The sequence below is a fragment of the Nerophis ophidion genome, linkage group LG08 (assembly GCF_033978795.1).
Source record: "Nerophis ophidion isolate RoL-2023_Sa linkage group LG08, RoL_Noph_v1.0, whole genome shotgun sequence".
NCBI lineage: Eukaryota > Metazoa > Chordata > Actinopteri > Syngnathiformes > Syngnathidae > Nerophis > Nerophis ophidion.
In genome coordinates, this window is record NC_084618.1 from 47442841 (window position 1) to 47461458 (window position 18618).

Below are 18618 nucleotides of genomic sequence, written 5' to 3' on the forward strand. Positions count from 1 at the left end.
CACTCCTTCGTTGCCCGGGCGGTGTGTTTGGGATCATTGTCATGCTGGAAGACCCAGCCACGTTTCATCTTCAAAGCTCTCACTGATGGAAGGTTTTGGCTAAAAATCTCACGATACATGGCCCCATTCATTCTTTCCTTAACACGGATCAGTCGTCCTGTCCCCTTAGCAGAAAAACAGCCCCAAAGCATGATGTTTCCACCCCCATGCTTCACAGTAGGTTTGGTGTTCTTGGGATGCAACTCAGTATTGTTCTTCCTCCAAACACGACGAATTGAGTTTATACCAAAAAGTACTATTTTGGTTTCATCTGACCAAATGACATTCTCTCAATCCTCTGCTGTATCATCCATGTGCTCTCTGGCAAACTTCAGATGGGCCTGGACATGCACTGGTTTAAGCAGGGGGACACATCTGGCACTGCAGTATTTGATTCCCTGTTGTTGTAGTGTGTTACTTATGGTAACCTTTGTTACTTTGGTCCCAGCTCTCTACAGGTCATTCATCAGGTCCCCCCGTGTGGTTCTGGGATTTTTGCTCACCGTTCTCATGATCATTTTGACCCCACGGGATGAGATTTTGCGTGGAGCCGCAGATCAAGGGAGTTTATCAGTGGTCTTGTATGTCTTCCATTTTCTGATGATTGCTCTCACAGTTGATTTTTCCACACCAAGCTGCTTGCCCATTGTAGATTCACTCTTCCCAGTCTGGTGCAGGTTTACAATTCTTTTCCTGGTGTCCTTTGACAGCTCTTTGGTCTCTAGTGGAGTTTGGAGTCTGATTTTTTGAGGCTGTGGACAGGTGTCTTTTATACAGATAACGAGTTCAAACAGGTTCCATTAATACAGCTAACGAGTGGAGGACAGAAGAGCTTCTTAAAGAAGAAGCTATAGGTCTGTGAGAGCCAGAGATCTTCCTTGTTTGAAGTGACCAAATACTTATTTTCCACCATAATTTACAAATAACTTCTTTAAAATTCCTACAATGTGAATTCCTGGATTTTTTTTTTCACATTCTGTCTCTCACAGTTGAAGTGTATATATGATTGTAAACGTTTAATAGTTAAAAGAAATTTACATCATTGCAATCAGTTGATAAAACATTGTCCTTTATAATTATAAAAGCTTTTTTAAAAAAATCTACGACTCTGCTAGCATGTCAGCAGACTGGGGTAGATCCTGCTGAAATCCTATTTATTGAATGAATACAGAATCGTTTTGAATCAGAAAAATATCGTTTTTGAATCAATAATCGCGTTGAATCGAAGAAAATCGATATATTATCGAATCGCGACACCAAGAATCGATATTAAATCGAATCGTGGGACACCCAAAGATTTGCAGCCCTAATATATATATACTGTATGTGTATACAGTATATATATATATATATATATATATATATATATATATATATATATACACACATATAGATACATACATACATAGATACATATACATATATATATACACACACACATATACATACATATATATACACATACATACTGTATATACAAATATAAGCACACACACACACACACACTTTATTTATATATATATATATATATATATATATATATATATATATATATATATACACACACATACATATATATATATATATATATATATATATATATATATATATATACACATATATATATATATACATACACTGTATGTGTATGTGTATATTCTGAACACAAACCTTGTTCATACAGTACAGTTAGTGCTTGCAGACAGGCAATGATCAAAAGGAAACAAGGGGATGCATGATTTGCATGAGCCCAGAACACCACAATCGGCTGTGATTAATACACTACCACTTTATCACTGTGTGATTTAAATTACTGAGGAAGAAAGTTTGCTGACTAAAAATTCATTTACTTATCAGTAAAGCTAAATATTCCTATAAATTGTCTTTAAAAGTATATGCTAACACTTGCCTTGACAGCTGCAGTGACGGCAGCAGTGGCTGCAATGCTGAGTCCCTGCTTGCCAAAGTTCACCATGGTTTCATAACTTTTCTCTTTGGCCTGCACAATGTACTCGTCAATTTCCTAGAGGGAGAGAGTACAAAAGACATTTATTCTTGACAGTTTAATCAATTAAAAAGCATTGGGACTTTTAAGGATCATGACCCATGAGCTTACCCTCTCCCTGGAGGACAGCATTGGGTGCAAACATTTCCGGTAAATTAAACTTGCTCCTCTGGTATAGGGTGATAGGAGCCAGACGACAAATGCTACTTTCAGTTCATAGTACAAGGGAAACCTGAAAATAGGCAACACATACAGATACACATATCAATAATGTGTCAAACCGAACAGATACTGTCATATTTTAAGGGGAGCCTCTAGTTCAGCAGTCGCCAACCTGTCAATCGCGAAAATATTGGAAAAATAACAATGTACTATGATGACATCGGTGACACCCCCACCCAGCGAGTGACCAAAAGACCCGCCAACAGGCATGGATTTTAACCCCTGAACACGCCAGCATGCCTTCCCTGTCTCTCTTCAGCCTCGGATCGATGGACGGATGAAAAACATTACCAGGTTATGCAAATACAGATTACATCAGAAACATCAGGATCAATTTGGTATTTAGTATTTTGTTTTGCAAAGCTGCCTTGCAAAACAATAATGTAACTATGGTTATAGCAAATGTTTATATCTCTTTTACAGTGTTGGTTTGCAGTTTTTTGTTAGCTCACCATGCCAGTGTAAGGTCAGTGATGGTCTCTGCCACAGTGTAGAGGGCAAAAACAATCCAATACATCATCCATCGAACCTACAAGTGCACAGTAGCAGAGACAGACAATGGGGTATTTAAACATCTAAATAAATAACCATGGTGATTGGTGAAGTTATTACAAAAAATACCCATAGATTATTCATGAAAAGATAAAAGGTGGCTTTTTTCCAAACCTAATCATGCACATGGCCAAGCAGTAACATGCTTGTCTCATTTTGTTTACACACTTCTGCACTTTCAAATAATCTTTTCGCTCTGTTAGAAAATCTCCTTAGAGCACTGTACATTAGCGAGCAGGCAAATATAGAATGTTGTGGGGGAAAAAAGCATTTAATTTTGTCAGGCTGTCCACACCTTTGAATCCGGTTTAATGTTTTTGTGAATGTAAAAATGTAGACAAACTTGTCATATCCCAAAAAGTGTCGCTAATTTAACCAAGTCATTGACAAGATGGTAGACATAAGTGGGTGCAGCTGATTAGTCATCCCTACTTGCGGTGTACAAAGTGAGCTGCCTTATAGCAATCTTGCGAAAACTTTGAATAAGGATTTTCTTACTTACAATTGAGATTGATTTCTTTTTCACACACCCGGAAAAAACACGTTAGCGTAATTCGAGATCAAAATTTAAAAAGAGATTTGTGCAGCCCAATTGGGTATACATGAGGCTGCCATGTACTGTATAGGCAAAATATTAGGGACACCAGCAGTGCAATTTTTAGGCACTTGCAGGAGGCATGGTACCTCTTCACTTTATATATGTTACCATTGTTAGCATTTCCATTTTTTTTAAGTAGTGCTATCAAATGATTAAAATATTTAATAGCAATAAATCACAAACTGTTCATATTTAACTCAAAATCCATCACAATTAACCACAGATAGATACAAATAGATATAACAAATAGCTATATTTTTGTCAAGAGAGATCATTTTCTAGTTTTATTACCATGACTGGACAATTAGTTTACTTTCATTAAATGTTTCTGAAACATTATGCTATTTTAAATAGCTCTGTGCCAGCAACTTGGGGGTTGCAGGTTCAATCCCCGCTTCTGCCATCGGAGTCACTGCCGTTGTGTCCTTGGGCAAGACATTTTACCCACCTGATACCAGTGCCACCCAAACTGGTTTGAATATGTAACTTAGATATTGGGTTTCACAATGTAAAGTGCATTGAGTCACAAGAGAAAAGCGCTATATAAATCTAATTTACTTCACTTGTATTCATGCTGTTGAAACACTTGCATTCAGAGGAGCTACACTTCCATGTTTAGAGTCTAGCTTCTCACATTAATAACAAAATGTGGATTGCTATAATCATGCTTTGATTGTCAATGTAATCTGTAACTGAATAAATGCTTCTGATATTCTGTACATGATGTACAATTTAGTGGTATTCATATCCCTGCATGACAATGTCTAAACTTTCTCTATTTAATATCCAAATTGTATTCTCAGCCTGCTAAATATTCTGTAATTGCGGACGATCAATCAGAACATGTTATAAAAGAATATCCACAATATTTCAATCCGCCAAAAAACATCTATTTTGGTAGAAATATCACAGATTACAATACAAAACATCTTTGACAAAGCTTGATCGTAATGTACGGTAGTTAGACTGGATTTGACGCATAGCACTATTATTGTGAAGCTGAAAGTATGTGATTGGTATGAGAAAAGGTGTTTTAACATTTGTTTGAGCGATGTGAAAATCTCCCCCCCCCAAAAAAAATTACTCTAAATGATAAATAAATAAATGGGTTGTACTTGTATAGCGCTTTTCTACCTTCAAGGTACTCAAAGCGCTTTGACACTACTTCCACATTTACCCATTCACACACACATTCACACACTGATGGAGGGAGCTGCCATGCAAGGCGCCAACCAGCACCCATCAGGAGCAAGGGTGAAGTGTCTTGCTCAGGACACAACGGACGTGACGAGGTTGGTTCTAGGTGGGATTTGAACCAGTGACCCTCGGGTTGCGCACGGCCACTCTCCCACTGCGCCACGCCGTCTAGACTTCCTTCTTTCATTTCTGCTGAGCTTGTATTCCATTTTACTTGAGCAGTTAGTGTAACAAACTACATTTTGTGTTTTCAATGCACTCAACCGCAATCCAAACACAAAAGTAAAGGTCCACCTCTCTGTATACAGCAAAGCGTGTCAGTGAAGTGATGTTGTCTCACGACATTTTAAGATAAACTTGTCATGGCTTTAAACATGGGATTTCCCTAATATAACCTTTTCTTTGTGCATTTCTGCTCGCTAATTTTGAGTTTGTGGCTCAACAGTACTGAACGCCATTACATTTAGCACGCTAAGGAATGGAAGTCAAAAAGGAGTCAGGGCGCAAGTGCGTCAATCGCATGTTAAAAAATGTTGCGCCATTGAAGGAAGTAATAGTTCAAGCGTAATTATCATGGTAACTTTGACAGCCCTAATTTAAAGACGGTTAGCACTTTATGTATATGGTTAAGGTACCGATTTTGCTAGGTGTTAGTATACGTATTAGCATTTTAATATGCCCACAATGGCATGATGTAAAATGTTCTGCTTTTTTTTATTCTTTCCGTACTTTGCACCTGTTAGCATAAAAACTATTAGTATGTTGGCATGCTGCTAATTAAATCAAAACTTTGCATTTAAGCCTATTAAAGTAAGAGATGTCAAAATTCTAGCACACAGAAATATAGACACACACACACACACTTTCCTGCCTTCCTGAACCATTGCTCACTGATTAATTGGTGACCTCAGAGTGAACTCTTTGAAAACCCGCTCATATACAGCGGCTCACCAGAAAGGTAATTGTAACATGCATAGGTCAGGGAGACAGACCAAGCTAGTGGGAAAAACAAAGTAGAAAATGAAGCTGTCCAATTTATATTTGCATGTACCTCCGCCTCTTCAGCATCAATCTTTAATACAGCTCCCTTTGATCTTCCTTCTCATGCCTTTTTTGCAGTCTCGGTCAGTCACACATTTTATATTCTATTTTGACCACCCTCCTTCACCTCATCAGCAAAAAGGACATTAAGATCTGACCTCTGAAATATAGAGCAGCCATTTTGCCTTCCTGAGGCAAAAGAAGACATTTACTAGCCCGGTCTATGAATAATCGCCTCTTGCTACAAGGGAAAGAAAAAGAAACACCTGACATCAGCTCTTTCCCGTGACCAGCAATAACCCACCGCCAAGCAAAAAAGTTGGCTTAAGTGAGGGCCGGACACAGGTAGATCAAAACATCAAAACTGTAATCATTGTTTCAGAGGTAGTTCTCCTTTCTGTCGTTCGAAACATTGAAATAATTACCAAAATTACATTTCACACAGGGACAGAATTGCAGCTATACTGCAAGTGTCTGTCTGCCAACTGCCAAGTGAAATAGTTCACTGTAAACAGTTCAAGCTTCCATAAGTAAATAATTGAAGAAAAGTGTATATGTGCATGAATATAAAAATGTCTTACATATTCCTTGACATTTTTGGTCTTCACAGCTTTGTAGGAGTAGTATGCAGGATACAGAGTCCCAAACACAAGCCTGCAGGGGAAACAACACGAAGCATTATGGTAAGCTCATGTAATATTACAGTAAGTATAGCAGTGACTGGGATTGCGGAAGCAGAGATCGAACCTGGACCCCTTAAGTTGCTGGCTTGGCCGGCCTACATACATACCTACATACTTACACACACACATGCACGCACGCACACAATCTACAGGTCAAGAGTTTGGACATTTCTTATGTCAATGTGTTTTCTTTATTGTCATGACTATTTTGTAGATTTTCACTGAAGTCATCAAAACTATGACACCCGTGAAGTGAAAACCCTTTCAGGTGACTACCTCTTGAAGCTCATCGAGAGAATGCCAAGAATATGAGAAACAGTAATCAGAGCAAAGGTTGGCTATTTTGAAGAAACTAGAATATAAAATATGTTTTCAGTTATTTCACCTTTTTTTGTTAAGTACATAACTCCACATGTGTTTATTCATAGTTTTGATGCCTACAGTGACAATCTACAATGTCACGAAAATATAGACAACCCATTGAATGAGATGTGTCCAAATTTTTGGCCTGTACTGTATGTGTGTGTGTATATATATATATATATATATATATATATATATATATATATATATATATATATATATATATATATATTATTGTGTCTATACGCTACCATATATACATTAGTGTGTATGGACAGTATGGCTTTAAACAATGATTTCAGTTACATCCATCCTTCCATTTTGCGCCAATAAAATACTTTCAATCTAGATACATGCAAAGACAGTTTCTAAAAAACAAACAGTCATTCATTCATGCATGCATGGCAGTAGTCAGGGCCCATATCAAATCTAACATCATGTAAAAACTACAATGTTTGTTGATCTGTTTTCCTTCCTGTTGCATCACTTCCATTCATTATTTTCTGTGCCTGCAGCTTACAAAATAGCCCTGTTGCTTTTGGAAGGCCTTTACTGTACGCTTTGTGTCAGTGTTCCTGATTTTCTGACAATGTACGCTAATAACTTGATAGAAGAAACATACTGTACATGTCATGAACACACAATCAGCATCTTGCTCTTTGAAAAATTCTGATTTTGATTAAGTTCTTCTTTTGAACATATATGAGCTTCTTCTGGGAGGCAAAAATTATGTCTTGAATAAAATACTACTGTATAGTACTGTGTGATTATATATATCCTAACTAGGGCTGGGCGATATATCGATACACCCGATATATCGCAGGTTTGTCTCTGTGCGATATAGAAAATGACTATATCGTGATATTCAAGTATACGTTCGCACGCAGTTGCTTTTAGCTGCTAGCATTACACTACAGGCTCTTCTCACTCTTTCTTGCCTCTGCTTCTCACAGACAGCATGCGCACCTTCTTACATATGTCACATACATATACGCCCTCGCGGAGCAGAGAGGTAGCAACATGGTAACCTTAGCTGTGGTGTGAGTGGTATTACGAGAGAAAGAAGGTGCAAATCTGGTAACAAATTAAGCAAGAATTCATTTCCAAGAAAAACCGCAGGGGGTCCATTGTCTGGCGGTGGTTTGGCTTCAAGTGGGAATATGTCGAACAGACAACCGTAATTTGTCAAGTGTGGGGCAAAAGCGTTGCTACAAAAAGTAGCGTTACTGCTAATATGTAGCATCATTTGAAAAGTCACCTGCTAGAGCAGGGGTAACCAACCTTTTTGAAACCAAGAGCTACTTCTTGGATACTGATTAATGCGAAGTTTGATACACACTTAAATAAATTGCCAGAAATAGCCAATTTGCTCAATTTACCTTTAATAAATAAATCTATACAAATTTTTAAAAAAATGGGTATTTCTGTCTGTCATTCTGTCGTACATTTTTTTTTCCTTTTACGGAAGTTTTTTTGTAGAGAATAAATGATGAAAAAAACACTTAATTGAACGGTTTAAAAGGAGAAAAAACGAAAAAAATAAAAATTAAATTTTGAAACATAGTTTATCTTCAATTTCGACTCTTTAAAATTCAAAATTCAACCGAAAAAAATGAAGAGAAACACTAACTAATTCGAATCTTTTTGAAAAATGAAAAAAAAAGAATTTATGGAACATCATTAGTAATTTTTCCTGATTAAGATTAATTTTAAAATTTTGATGACATGTTTTAAATAGGTTAAAATCCAATCTGCACTTTGTTAGAATATATAACTAATTGGAACAAGCTATATTTCAACGAAGACAAATCATTATTTATTTTAGATTTTCCAGAACAAAAATTTTAAAAGAAATTCAAAAGACTTTGAAATAAGATTTTAATTTGATTCTACAGATTTTCTAGATTTGCCAGAATAATTGTTTTGAATTTTAATCATAAGTTTAAAGAAATATTTCACAAATATTCTTCGTCGAAAAAACAGAAGCTAAAATGAAGAATTAAATTAAAATGTAATTATTGTTCTTTACAAAAGAAAATTAAAAAATTACTTGAACATTGATTTAAATTGTCAGGGAAGAGGAAGGAATTTAAAAGGTAAAAAGGTATACATGTTTAAAAATCCCAAAATCATTTTTAAGGTTGTATTTTTTCTCTAAAATTGTCTTTCTGAAAGTTATAAGAAGCAAAGTAAAAAAAATAAATGAATTTATTTAAACAAGTGAAGACCAAGTCTTTAAAATATTTTCTTGGATATTCAAATTCTATTTGAGTTTTGTCACTCTTAGAATTAAAAATGTCGAGCAAAGCGAGACCAGCTTGCTAGCAAATAAATACATTTTAAAAAATAGAGGCAACTCACTGAAAATTGCTGCTATTTGAGCTATTTTTAGAACAGGCCAACGGGCTACTCATCTGGTCCTTACGGGCTACCTGGTGCCTGCGGGCACCGCGTTGGTCACCCCTGTGCTAGAGCATGAAGAGTGCTTACTCCGCATAGCTACATCTCCATTCGGTGCCACACCAACAAAATTAAGTTAAAGTTAAAGTTATAGTACCAATGCAGAGGCAACCATTTCCACATCAACACCATAGGAAAAAAATAGTCAACAACATAAGGAGATAATATCCACAGTAACCTCCCACATATAGCAATTTGAGTTCCTATTATGCAGCCTATTTTTATTTGACAGTTATTGAAATATCTTGTGTGACATCATGCACAAAAGTGCACTTTATTTGTTTTAAAGAATTGTAGTGGCGTTCTGTACAAAAAGTACACTTCAATTTAGCGTTGTTTTGATGTGTCATATTGGTGACATCATTCACAAAAGTGCACTTATAGCTTGTTTTAAAACGTCTCTGACAATCGCCCAGCCCTAATCCTAACATTATCAAGACTACAGTAAAACTATTGTATACACCGTAATTTTAACGTCTGTGCTTCGGCTAGTGTAACTACAGCAACACTGCTAATTTGCAGGAAAATGTTACGTTACTTGAAAGAACTTTACGGTAAGAGCAAGCAACAATGTAGCAGACACAGAAGGCTAAACCAACAAAACCCATATAATAATTAGTGCCAAAAAAGAGGAAAGAAGAACTCCATTGTTTGGATTAAAAAGTCAGACGCCGACCAAACCACAGGCCGATCTGAAAAATAAGATGCCAACGAGTCGTTGCTATGCTTAAAATCACTGTTTGGCCCGCAGTCCATTGGCACATTTAAACTCTGGACCTTGTTGCAAATGGTTAAGGCTACAAAAAGGGAGAGGCCAACTATATTGTCCACCACATCACTATGCCCTCTCCAACACATTCCTATTCTACAAAGTTACGAAACCACTAATTATGGATACAGGAATTGCACACCTAAGGACTGAAAATGGGAATGTAAAAGCTGCTTAAAGTTTGAGAAATTCAAAAGACAAACATGACTGTAACATTTCTAGATGTTTACTTATCTATATTTACGTTTATTATCCAGCTTGACTTTACTATCTGTTTTAGACACATTATTTATGCAGGATTTGCAGATCTCTCTATCTCGCGTTTAATAGTAGATTACGTTGTTATTGTTCATTTTCGTGATTCCGTCCACAATTCCACTAACGCAGAAATCACAAGGCATAAGATAACTCCAAGTCGTATTGCTGTGTTGTGCATTACAAACTCAAACGCGCTCCGTGTTGTTGTGAAAGCTAGCTTATCTCTTGACGTAGTTAGCTTTTATGGCTAATACCGCAGCACCCCAATGTGTTACTATGATAGAAAACAAGATGCTCAGTGTTCGTTTCTACAATAATGTCGCTACAGTTTGATTATTATACGGATTACGGAACGTAAGTGAAGTATTAACGTTTTTTGAAAGAATTTTGATTGATTATTCCCATTAGCTGCATTGCTAGCCACCTAGTACGAGACGATTTTTATGTAAGACAAAAAAAAAAAAACTTTTGTCTTCTTGTCTCTCATAAGGATTGTGAACTATAGGTAAAAATCCAGAAAAAAGTGCAGTTCCCTTTTAAGGTACCCTATCCTGTATATTAAAGGGGCTCTTAAAATTGTATTGTATCCCAATGGGGCACTCAAACATTCATGTCCTTTCAAAACAGAAAGTGCAAGATTGTCAGAGACATTTTAAAACAAGCTATTAGTGCACTTTTGTGAATGATGTCACCAAGATGACATATCAAAACAACACTTAAAGTGTACTTTTTGTACAGAACGCCACTACAATAGTTAAAGACAAATAAAGTGCACTTTTGTGCACGATGTCACACAAGATATTTCAATAACTGTCAAATAAAAATGAGCTGCATAATCGGTTCCTGCAGTCGTTAACTCCTTCTATTGTTGACTTTTTTTTTCATACGGTGTTGATCTGGAAATAGTTGCTTTGGCAATTTGGTGGTGTGGCACCGGCCGGAGATGGACACATGCAGAGTTTCAGGCACTTTTTATTCTCTAGCGGGTGACTTTTCAAATGATGCTGCATTAACGGTGCTGCTACTTTTTGTAGCAACGCTTTTGCCACATAAATGTTGAACATATTCCCGCTTGAAGCCAAACCACCGCCGGACGATGGATCCTGTGCTGTTTTTCTTGGGAATTCATTATTCCTCAATTTGTTACCAGATTCGCACCTTCTCTCTCTTGTATTACTACCCGCACCTCACCGTGAGCATCACAGCTAATGTTATCATGTCGCTACCTCTCCGCTCCGTGGGAGTGTGTGACGTTGCACACGTGACGTGTGTAAGAAGGTGCACTTGGTTTAAGTCTCTGTAAGAAAGAGACAAGAAAGAGTGGGAAACGCATAGAGTGTAATGCCCCCAGCTAAAATCAACTGCGTGAGAATGTTTTCTACAATATCACGATACAGTCATTTTCTATATCTCACAGAGACAAAGCCGTGTTATATCGAGCATATCGATATATCGCCCAGTCCGAGTCCTAAGATGTAAAAATTACGTTGAACGACATAGAGGACAAGTTGAGCGACAGGTTGAAAGAAATAATACCAGGTAAAGAACAATACTGCATCACTTTGTAAACAACTTATGGGCTTGAAGAAACAGCGGTTTAAAAAGACAATGTTTTACAGCTAAATGGTGAAAATTATCACATTTTTATCACAAAGGGTATAGAGCAGGGGTGTCAAACTCATTTTAGCTCAGGGGTTACATGGAAGAAAATATATTCCCACATGGGACGGACTGTTAAAATCATGGAAAAAAATTGTTTTAAATAAAGGCACCTTCAGATTGCTTTCTTTGTCTTACTTTAGCCAAAAATAGAACAATCATATTCTGAAAATGTACAAGCGGCCGAAATGAGTTTCCTCCGCCGGGTGGCGGGGCTCTCCCTTAGAGATAGGGTGAGAAGCTCTGTCATCCGGGAGAAACTCAAAGTAAAGCCGCTGCTCCTCCACATCGAGAGGAGCCAGATGAGGTGGTTCGGGCATCTGGTCAGGATGCCACCCGAACGCCTCCCGAGGGAGGTGTTTAGGGCACGTCCAACCGGTAGGAGGCCACGGGGAAGACCCAGGACACGTTGGGAAGACTATGTCTCCCGGCTGGCCTGGGAACGCCTCGGGATCCCCCGGGAAGAGCTAGACGAAGTGGCTGGGGAGAGGGAAGTCTGAGCTTCCCTGCTTAGGCTGCTGCCCCCGCGACCCGACCTCGGATAAGCGGAAGAAGATGGATGGATGGACTCGCTCGACCCCTCATAAAAGCAATGGGACTTTGTCTGTGAAAGGAGCTTGTAGTTAAATATTTAATAAATATGTAAATATTATATAAATAAGTACATAAAGTGTTGTATTCCAACTCCGCATTCTTCTTGGTCATCGCCGCTGCCACCCATATCCCCCCTCCCCCTTTTGTAGCCACAGCTGCCCTGGGGTAGACTGACGGAAGCGTGGCTGCCAGTTTGCGCTTCTCGGAAAGGGTGAAGCCTCCTGCCCATGGTAAGAGGCAGGGAGCAAACCTGCAACCCTCAGGTTTCTGGCACGACCGCTCTACCCAGTACGCCATGCCGACCCAATATATGTCATTATTGGTTATTATTTATTATTAATTTAGTTTGAATGTATTTATTTTACCACTGCAAAATTGTATGCATTTTTTTCATCTGTTTTTGAGTCCTTTCTTTAGCAGTATAATTTTCTAATCAGCCTAACATTAGCCTTGATAATGATCCCATCCATCCATTTTCAACTGCTTTTCCCGTTTGGGTTCATGGGGGTGTTGGAGCCTATCTCAGCTGCATTCAGGCGGTAGGCGGGGTACACCCTTGACAAGTCGCCACCTCATCACAAGGCCAACACAGGTACGCAGACAACATTCAGACTCACATTGATAATAATCTTTGAGATTAACACATGCTTTCATATCATTTGTCAATGTTTATCTTGTTACAACTGTAAGTAGGTTGGACATAATTATTGAATATTATATTGAATGAATTGATTGATTGAGACTTTCAGTAGTATATTGCACAGTACAGTAAATATTCCGTACAATTGACCACTAAATGGTAGTAACACCCGAAATAAGTTTTTTCAACACAGAACGACACAGGAGGTCCTTCATACCGACAGCCATCAGACTGTATAATGTATATGTTTCTTCTTGACTGCACTCAAATGTAGAGTATATGTAGAATATATTTATATATTTCATATATTATATATATAATATATTATGTCATGTATTATTATCATTGTCTATTGTGAGCAAACTGTGGTGCTGAATTTCCCCCAGGGATCAATAAAGTACTTTCTATTCTATTCTAACTTGTTTAAGTCCGGGTCCACGTTAATCAATTCACGGTATCAACAGTAAAATTAGAGCATCAGGGTTAATATCTGAGTGGGTCTCTATGTCGTTGAAAAGTTGGGACCCGAGGTCAAAAAGGTTAAGAACCCCTGGTGTAGAGCACAACATTTTAAACATCCATCCATTTTCTACCGATTGTCCCTTTAGGTGTCGCGGGGGTTGCTGGAGCCTATCTCAGCTGCATTTTGACCATACTTGCCAACCCTTCAGGATTTTCCAGGAGACTCCCAAAATTCAGCGCCTCTCCCGAAAACCTCCTGGGACAAATTTTCTCCCAAAAATCTCCCGAAATTCAGGCGGAGCTGGAGGCCGCGGAGCTGAGTGACGTGTCGACAGCCTGTTTTCGCGTCTGCTTTCCCACAATATAAACTGCGTGCCTGCCCAATGACGTTATAACTGTAGAATGATCAAAGGCGAGTTCTTGGTTTCTTATGTGGGTTTATTGTTAGGCAGTTTCATTAACGTCCTCCCAGCGCGGTAACAACACACAACAACAGCAGTCACGTATTTGTCTACTATAAAGCAGTTTGTCTGCCGTAAACAGCAATTTTGTGACACTCTTAAACAGGACAATTCTGCCATCTACTGTACGTTTTGGGCCATGCTAGGGAGAGACGGAAGATTCCAGACTCTAGTGCATTTGATGAAAGCACTTTTGTGCGTGCCACACAGCAATGCTTCATCAGAGACCCAGCATGGTTAGAAAAATAGTAACAGAGAATATGGGTTGTACTTGTATAGCACTTTTCTACCTTCAAGGTACTCAAAGCGCTTTGACACTATTTCCACATTTACCCAGTCACACACACATTCACACACTGATGGAGGGAGCTGCCATGCAAGGCGCCAACCAGCACCCATCAGGAGCAAGGGTGAAGTGTCTTGCTCAAGACACAACGGACGTGACGAGGTTGATACTAGGTGGGAATTGAACCAGGAACGCTCGGGTTGCGCACGGCCACTCTTCCACTGCGCCACGTGTTCTTATGCTATCTGAACTCACTATGTTCTCTGCTGGCTGTACTTATCCTACTAAGTAAGACCTACACTGTTTCAATGTCCATTTCTCTGTTGATGCAATTGTTGATGACTGATGTATATACTATGATGATTTACTTGTGTGATGACTGTATTATGCTGATAGTATATATTTGTACCATGAATTGATTAACGTGGACCCCGACTTAAACAAGTTGAAAAACTTATTGCGGTGTTACCATTTAGTGGTCAATTGTATGGAATATGTACTGAACTGAGCAATTTACTAATAAAAGTTTCAATCAATCAATCAATCTGCTTTAGAAAGTGCAGTGCACAACTGCGCACAACAGCTGTAAATATACTCCTCCCCTCTTAACCACGCCCCCCGGAACAAAGAACAAAGATGGACAATTCAACCCTTAACGCAGCAATGAGTAGATGAGTGTTATGTGTGTGTATATGTGTAAATAAATGAACACTGATACGCAAGTATTTCTCTTATTTATTTATTTTTATATATATATATATATATATATATATATATATATATATATATTTATATATATATATATATATATATATATAAAGTAAATATTTACATATATATAGCTAGAATTCACTGAAAGTCAAGTATTTCTTATATATATAAATGATAAATGGGTTGTACTTGTATAGCACTTTTCTACCTTCAAGGTACTCAAAGCGCTTTGACACTACTTCCACATTTACCCATTCACACACACATTCACACACTGATGGAGGGAGCTGCCATGCAAGGCGCCAACCAGCACCCATCAGGAGCAAGGGTGAAGTGTCTTGCTCAGGACACAACGGACGTGACGAGGTTGGTTCTAGGTGGGATTTGAACCAGTGAACCTCGGTTTGCGCACGGCCACTCTCCCACTGCGCCACGCCGTCCCTATATATATATATATATATATATATATATATATATATATATACACGTCTTGATTGGATTATCCAGAGAATAGTGCTCGATACCGTGGTAGAGCGCAATATGTAGGTGTGGGAAAAATCACACGACTACTTCATCTCTACAGAACTGTTTCATGAGGGGTTCCCTCAATCATCAGGAGATTTGATGATGATGATTGAGGGAACCCCTCATGAAAGAGTTCTGTAGAGATGAAGGAGTCGTGTGATTTTTCCCACACCTACATATATATATATACATACATACATACATACATTAGGGGTGTGGGAAAAATCAATTTGAATACAAATCGAATACGTTGTGCAATTCAGAATCGATTCTCTTTTCTTTCTTTTTTTTTTTAATCGATTTTTTTTTTAATCAATCCAACAAACCACTACACAGCAATACCATAACAATGCAATCCTATTCCAAAACCAAACCTGACCCAGCAACACTCAGAACTGCAATAAACAGAGCAATTGAGAGGATACACAAACACGACACAGAACAAACCAAAAGTAGTGAAACAAAAATTAATATTATCAACAACAATATCAATATTAGTTATAATTTCAGCATAGCAGTGATTAAAATCCCTCATTTACATTATCATTAGACAAAAAAAAAAAAGAAAAGAACAATAGTGTCACAGTGGCTTACCCTTGCATCGCATCTCATAAGCTTGACAACACACTGTGTCCAATGTTTTCACAAAGATAAAATAAGTCATATTTTTGGTTCGTTTAATAGTTAAAACAATTTTAAATTATTGCAATCAGTTGATAAAACATTGTCCTTTATAATTATAAAAGCTTTTTTTTTTTTAAATCTACTACTCGGGTAGCATGTCAGCAGACTGGGGTAGATCCTGCTGAAATCCTATGTATTGAATGAATACAGAATGGTTTTGAATCGAAAAAATATTGTTTTTGAATCGAGAATGGCGTTGAATGGAAAAAAATCGATATATTATCGAATCGCGGCCCCAAGAATTGATATTGAATCGATCCGTGGGACACCCAAAGATTTGCAGCCCTAATACATATATACTGTATGTGTATACAGTATATATGTATATATATATATATATATATATATATATATATATATATATATATACATACATATACATATAGATACATACATACACAGATAGGCACCATCCCCCACCTCCCGAAATCGGAGGTCTCAAGGTTGGCAAGTATGATTTTGACATACGGTCTGTAAATTTAGAATAAGGCCCCTATATAATCAGGGTTGGTCCCTTTACAATTCTCGCTGTACCTGGCACTCCTTAACCGCTCGACATGAAGCAACATGAACAATTTTAAACCAGCTCATGCAAAAACAAGTGAGACGGATGACTCACCGACAGCACAGATACTGTACGTACACAGCAGTTCGTAAACATGATCATTTTCGGCCCACTAGCAAATCACTCTGCACATTATAAGCGTAAAACTACATTTGCAACGTTACTATAAACGGCAATGCTGTGTTAAGACGCTTACAACGATGTGTACTGTTAGCACGCCACGTAAAGAACTATCATTTCCTATTTAAGCGAGCAGAGGTGCGTTTTAAGCCAAGTATGCTAACAAATATATTATCTGGCCTGTTTCGAGGAACTGACATGTATTTACTCACACAACACTCCTTGCGATTAACCAGGACACCATTTTCGTTGTTTGGATGAGTGGGGCTGCGTGGAAGGTGGAAGGTTAGCACAATGGTGTCGTTAGCCCAGCCGCAGGACGTTTGTTCGACACAAACTTCGCAGGAATCCGCAACCTCCTAAGCGAGCTGTTTCGCTTCAGCTCCTCGGTTTGCCTAGAAAAGACGTCTTCAGTCACACCTCCATGTTGTTTTCATTTACAACGTTGTGACGGTTCGGTTATTTGTGGGGGGGTTTTCCACACGGTTTCTCACGTCTTTCTCTCCGTGCTTCTCAGTTTGTGGCAGCAGAATGACACTCAGCCATCTACTGACGTCATAAGACCCACCCCCTTCTTAACCGCCATTGGTCCATCCAGTCTGTTTACAACACATACTAAATTGTCATTGGCTTGTTGGGTTTGATCGGAACCACGTGATGCTTTATCGATTTCACACTCTCATTGGTCTTTCGGCCTTTCAAGCCAAATTCAGCCAATGTGAGATGATAAATAAAGACCGCATTTTAAAAAGAGCTTTAATATTTTTTTAGCATCCAAAAACTAATTTTTGCAGGTATTTCGACCAATGACATGAAATAAAATTATACACCAAAACAACTGGAGCAATGAGTTTGCCGATTATTGCAATGTAAGAATTGCCACAAGAGTGCTCTTTGACAAGTTTTAAGCGAAAATTCCCCAGATTTGAGTCTACTAATGGCAGTGTTTAAATGCCTACTGAAATTAGATTTTCTTATTCAAACGGGGATAGCAGGTCCATTCTATGTGTCATACTTGATCATTTCGCGATATTGCCATATTTTTGCTGAAAGGATTTAGTAGAGAACATCCACGATAAAGTTCGCAACTGGAGAAAAGCCCTGCCTCTACCGGAAGTTGCAGACGATGACGTCACATGTTGAGGGCTCCTCATATATTCACATTGTTTTTAATGGTAGCTTACAACAAAAACAGCTATTCAGACCTAGGAAACAACAATTTCCCCATTAATTTGAGCGAGGATGAAAGATTCGCGTTTGAGGATATTGATAGCGACGGACTAGGAAAAAAAAAAAAAAGCGATTGCAATCGCGTTGCATTGAGACGGATTCATATGTTTTGAGAGACATTTACTAGGATAATTCTGGGAAATCCCTTATCTTTCTATTGTGTTGCTAGTGTTTTAGTGAGTTTAACAGTACCTGATAGTCGGAAGTGTACGTCCACGGCCTGGTGTTGATGCGCAGTGTCTCAGGGAAGTCGACAGCCGCTGTATGGACGGCACAAGCTCAGCTGATATCCGGTAAGAAGCGACTTTTTAACCACAATTTTCTCACCGAAACCTGCTTGTTGACATGTAGTCGGGATCCATGTTCGCTGTGATCCATACTAAAGTTTCATCTCCGTGAATTTTAAACAAGGAATCACTGTGTGTTTGTAAGGCTAAAGGCTAAAGCTTCCCAACTCCGTCTTTCTACTTTGACTTCTCCAATATTAATTGAAC

The 18618-nt window shown here is 38.2% G+C and overlaps 1 protein-coding gene across 1 annotated transcript in view; it reads right to left on the reverse strand.

Annotated features, from left to right (window-relative positions):
* reep3b (receptor accessory protein 3b) overlaps positions 1–17443 on the reverse strand; it is a 50199-nt gene extending 32756 nt beyond the window's left edge. Inside the window, exons 1-5 of the mRNA XM_061908709.1 lie at positions 17107–17443; positions 6236–6308; positions 2719–2795; positions 2156–2276; positions 1949–2062 (exon numbers count right to left, since the gene is read on the reverse strand). Coding sequence (XP_061764693.1) covers positions 1949–2062; positions 2156–2276; positions 2719–2795; positions 6236–6308; positions 17107–17138 — 417 coding nt within the window. The 5' untranslated portion in view covers positions 17139–17443. The remainder of the gene's footprint in view (positions 1–1948; positions 2063–2155; positions 2277–2718; positions 2796–6235; positions 6309–17106) is intronic.
* Positions 17444–18618: the final 1175 nt, after the last annotated feature.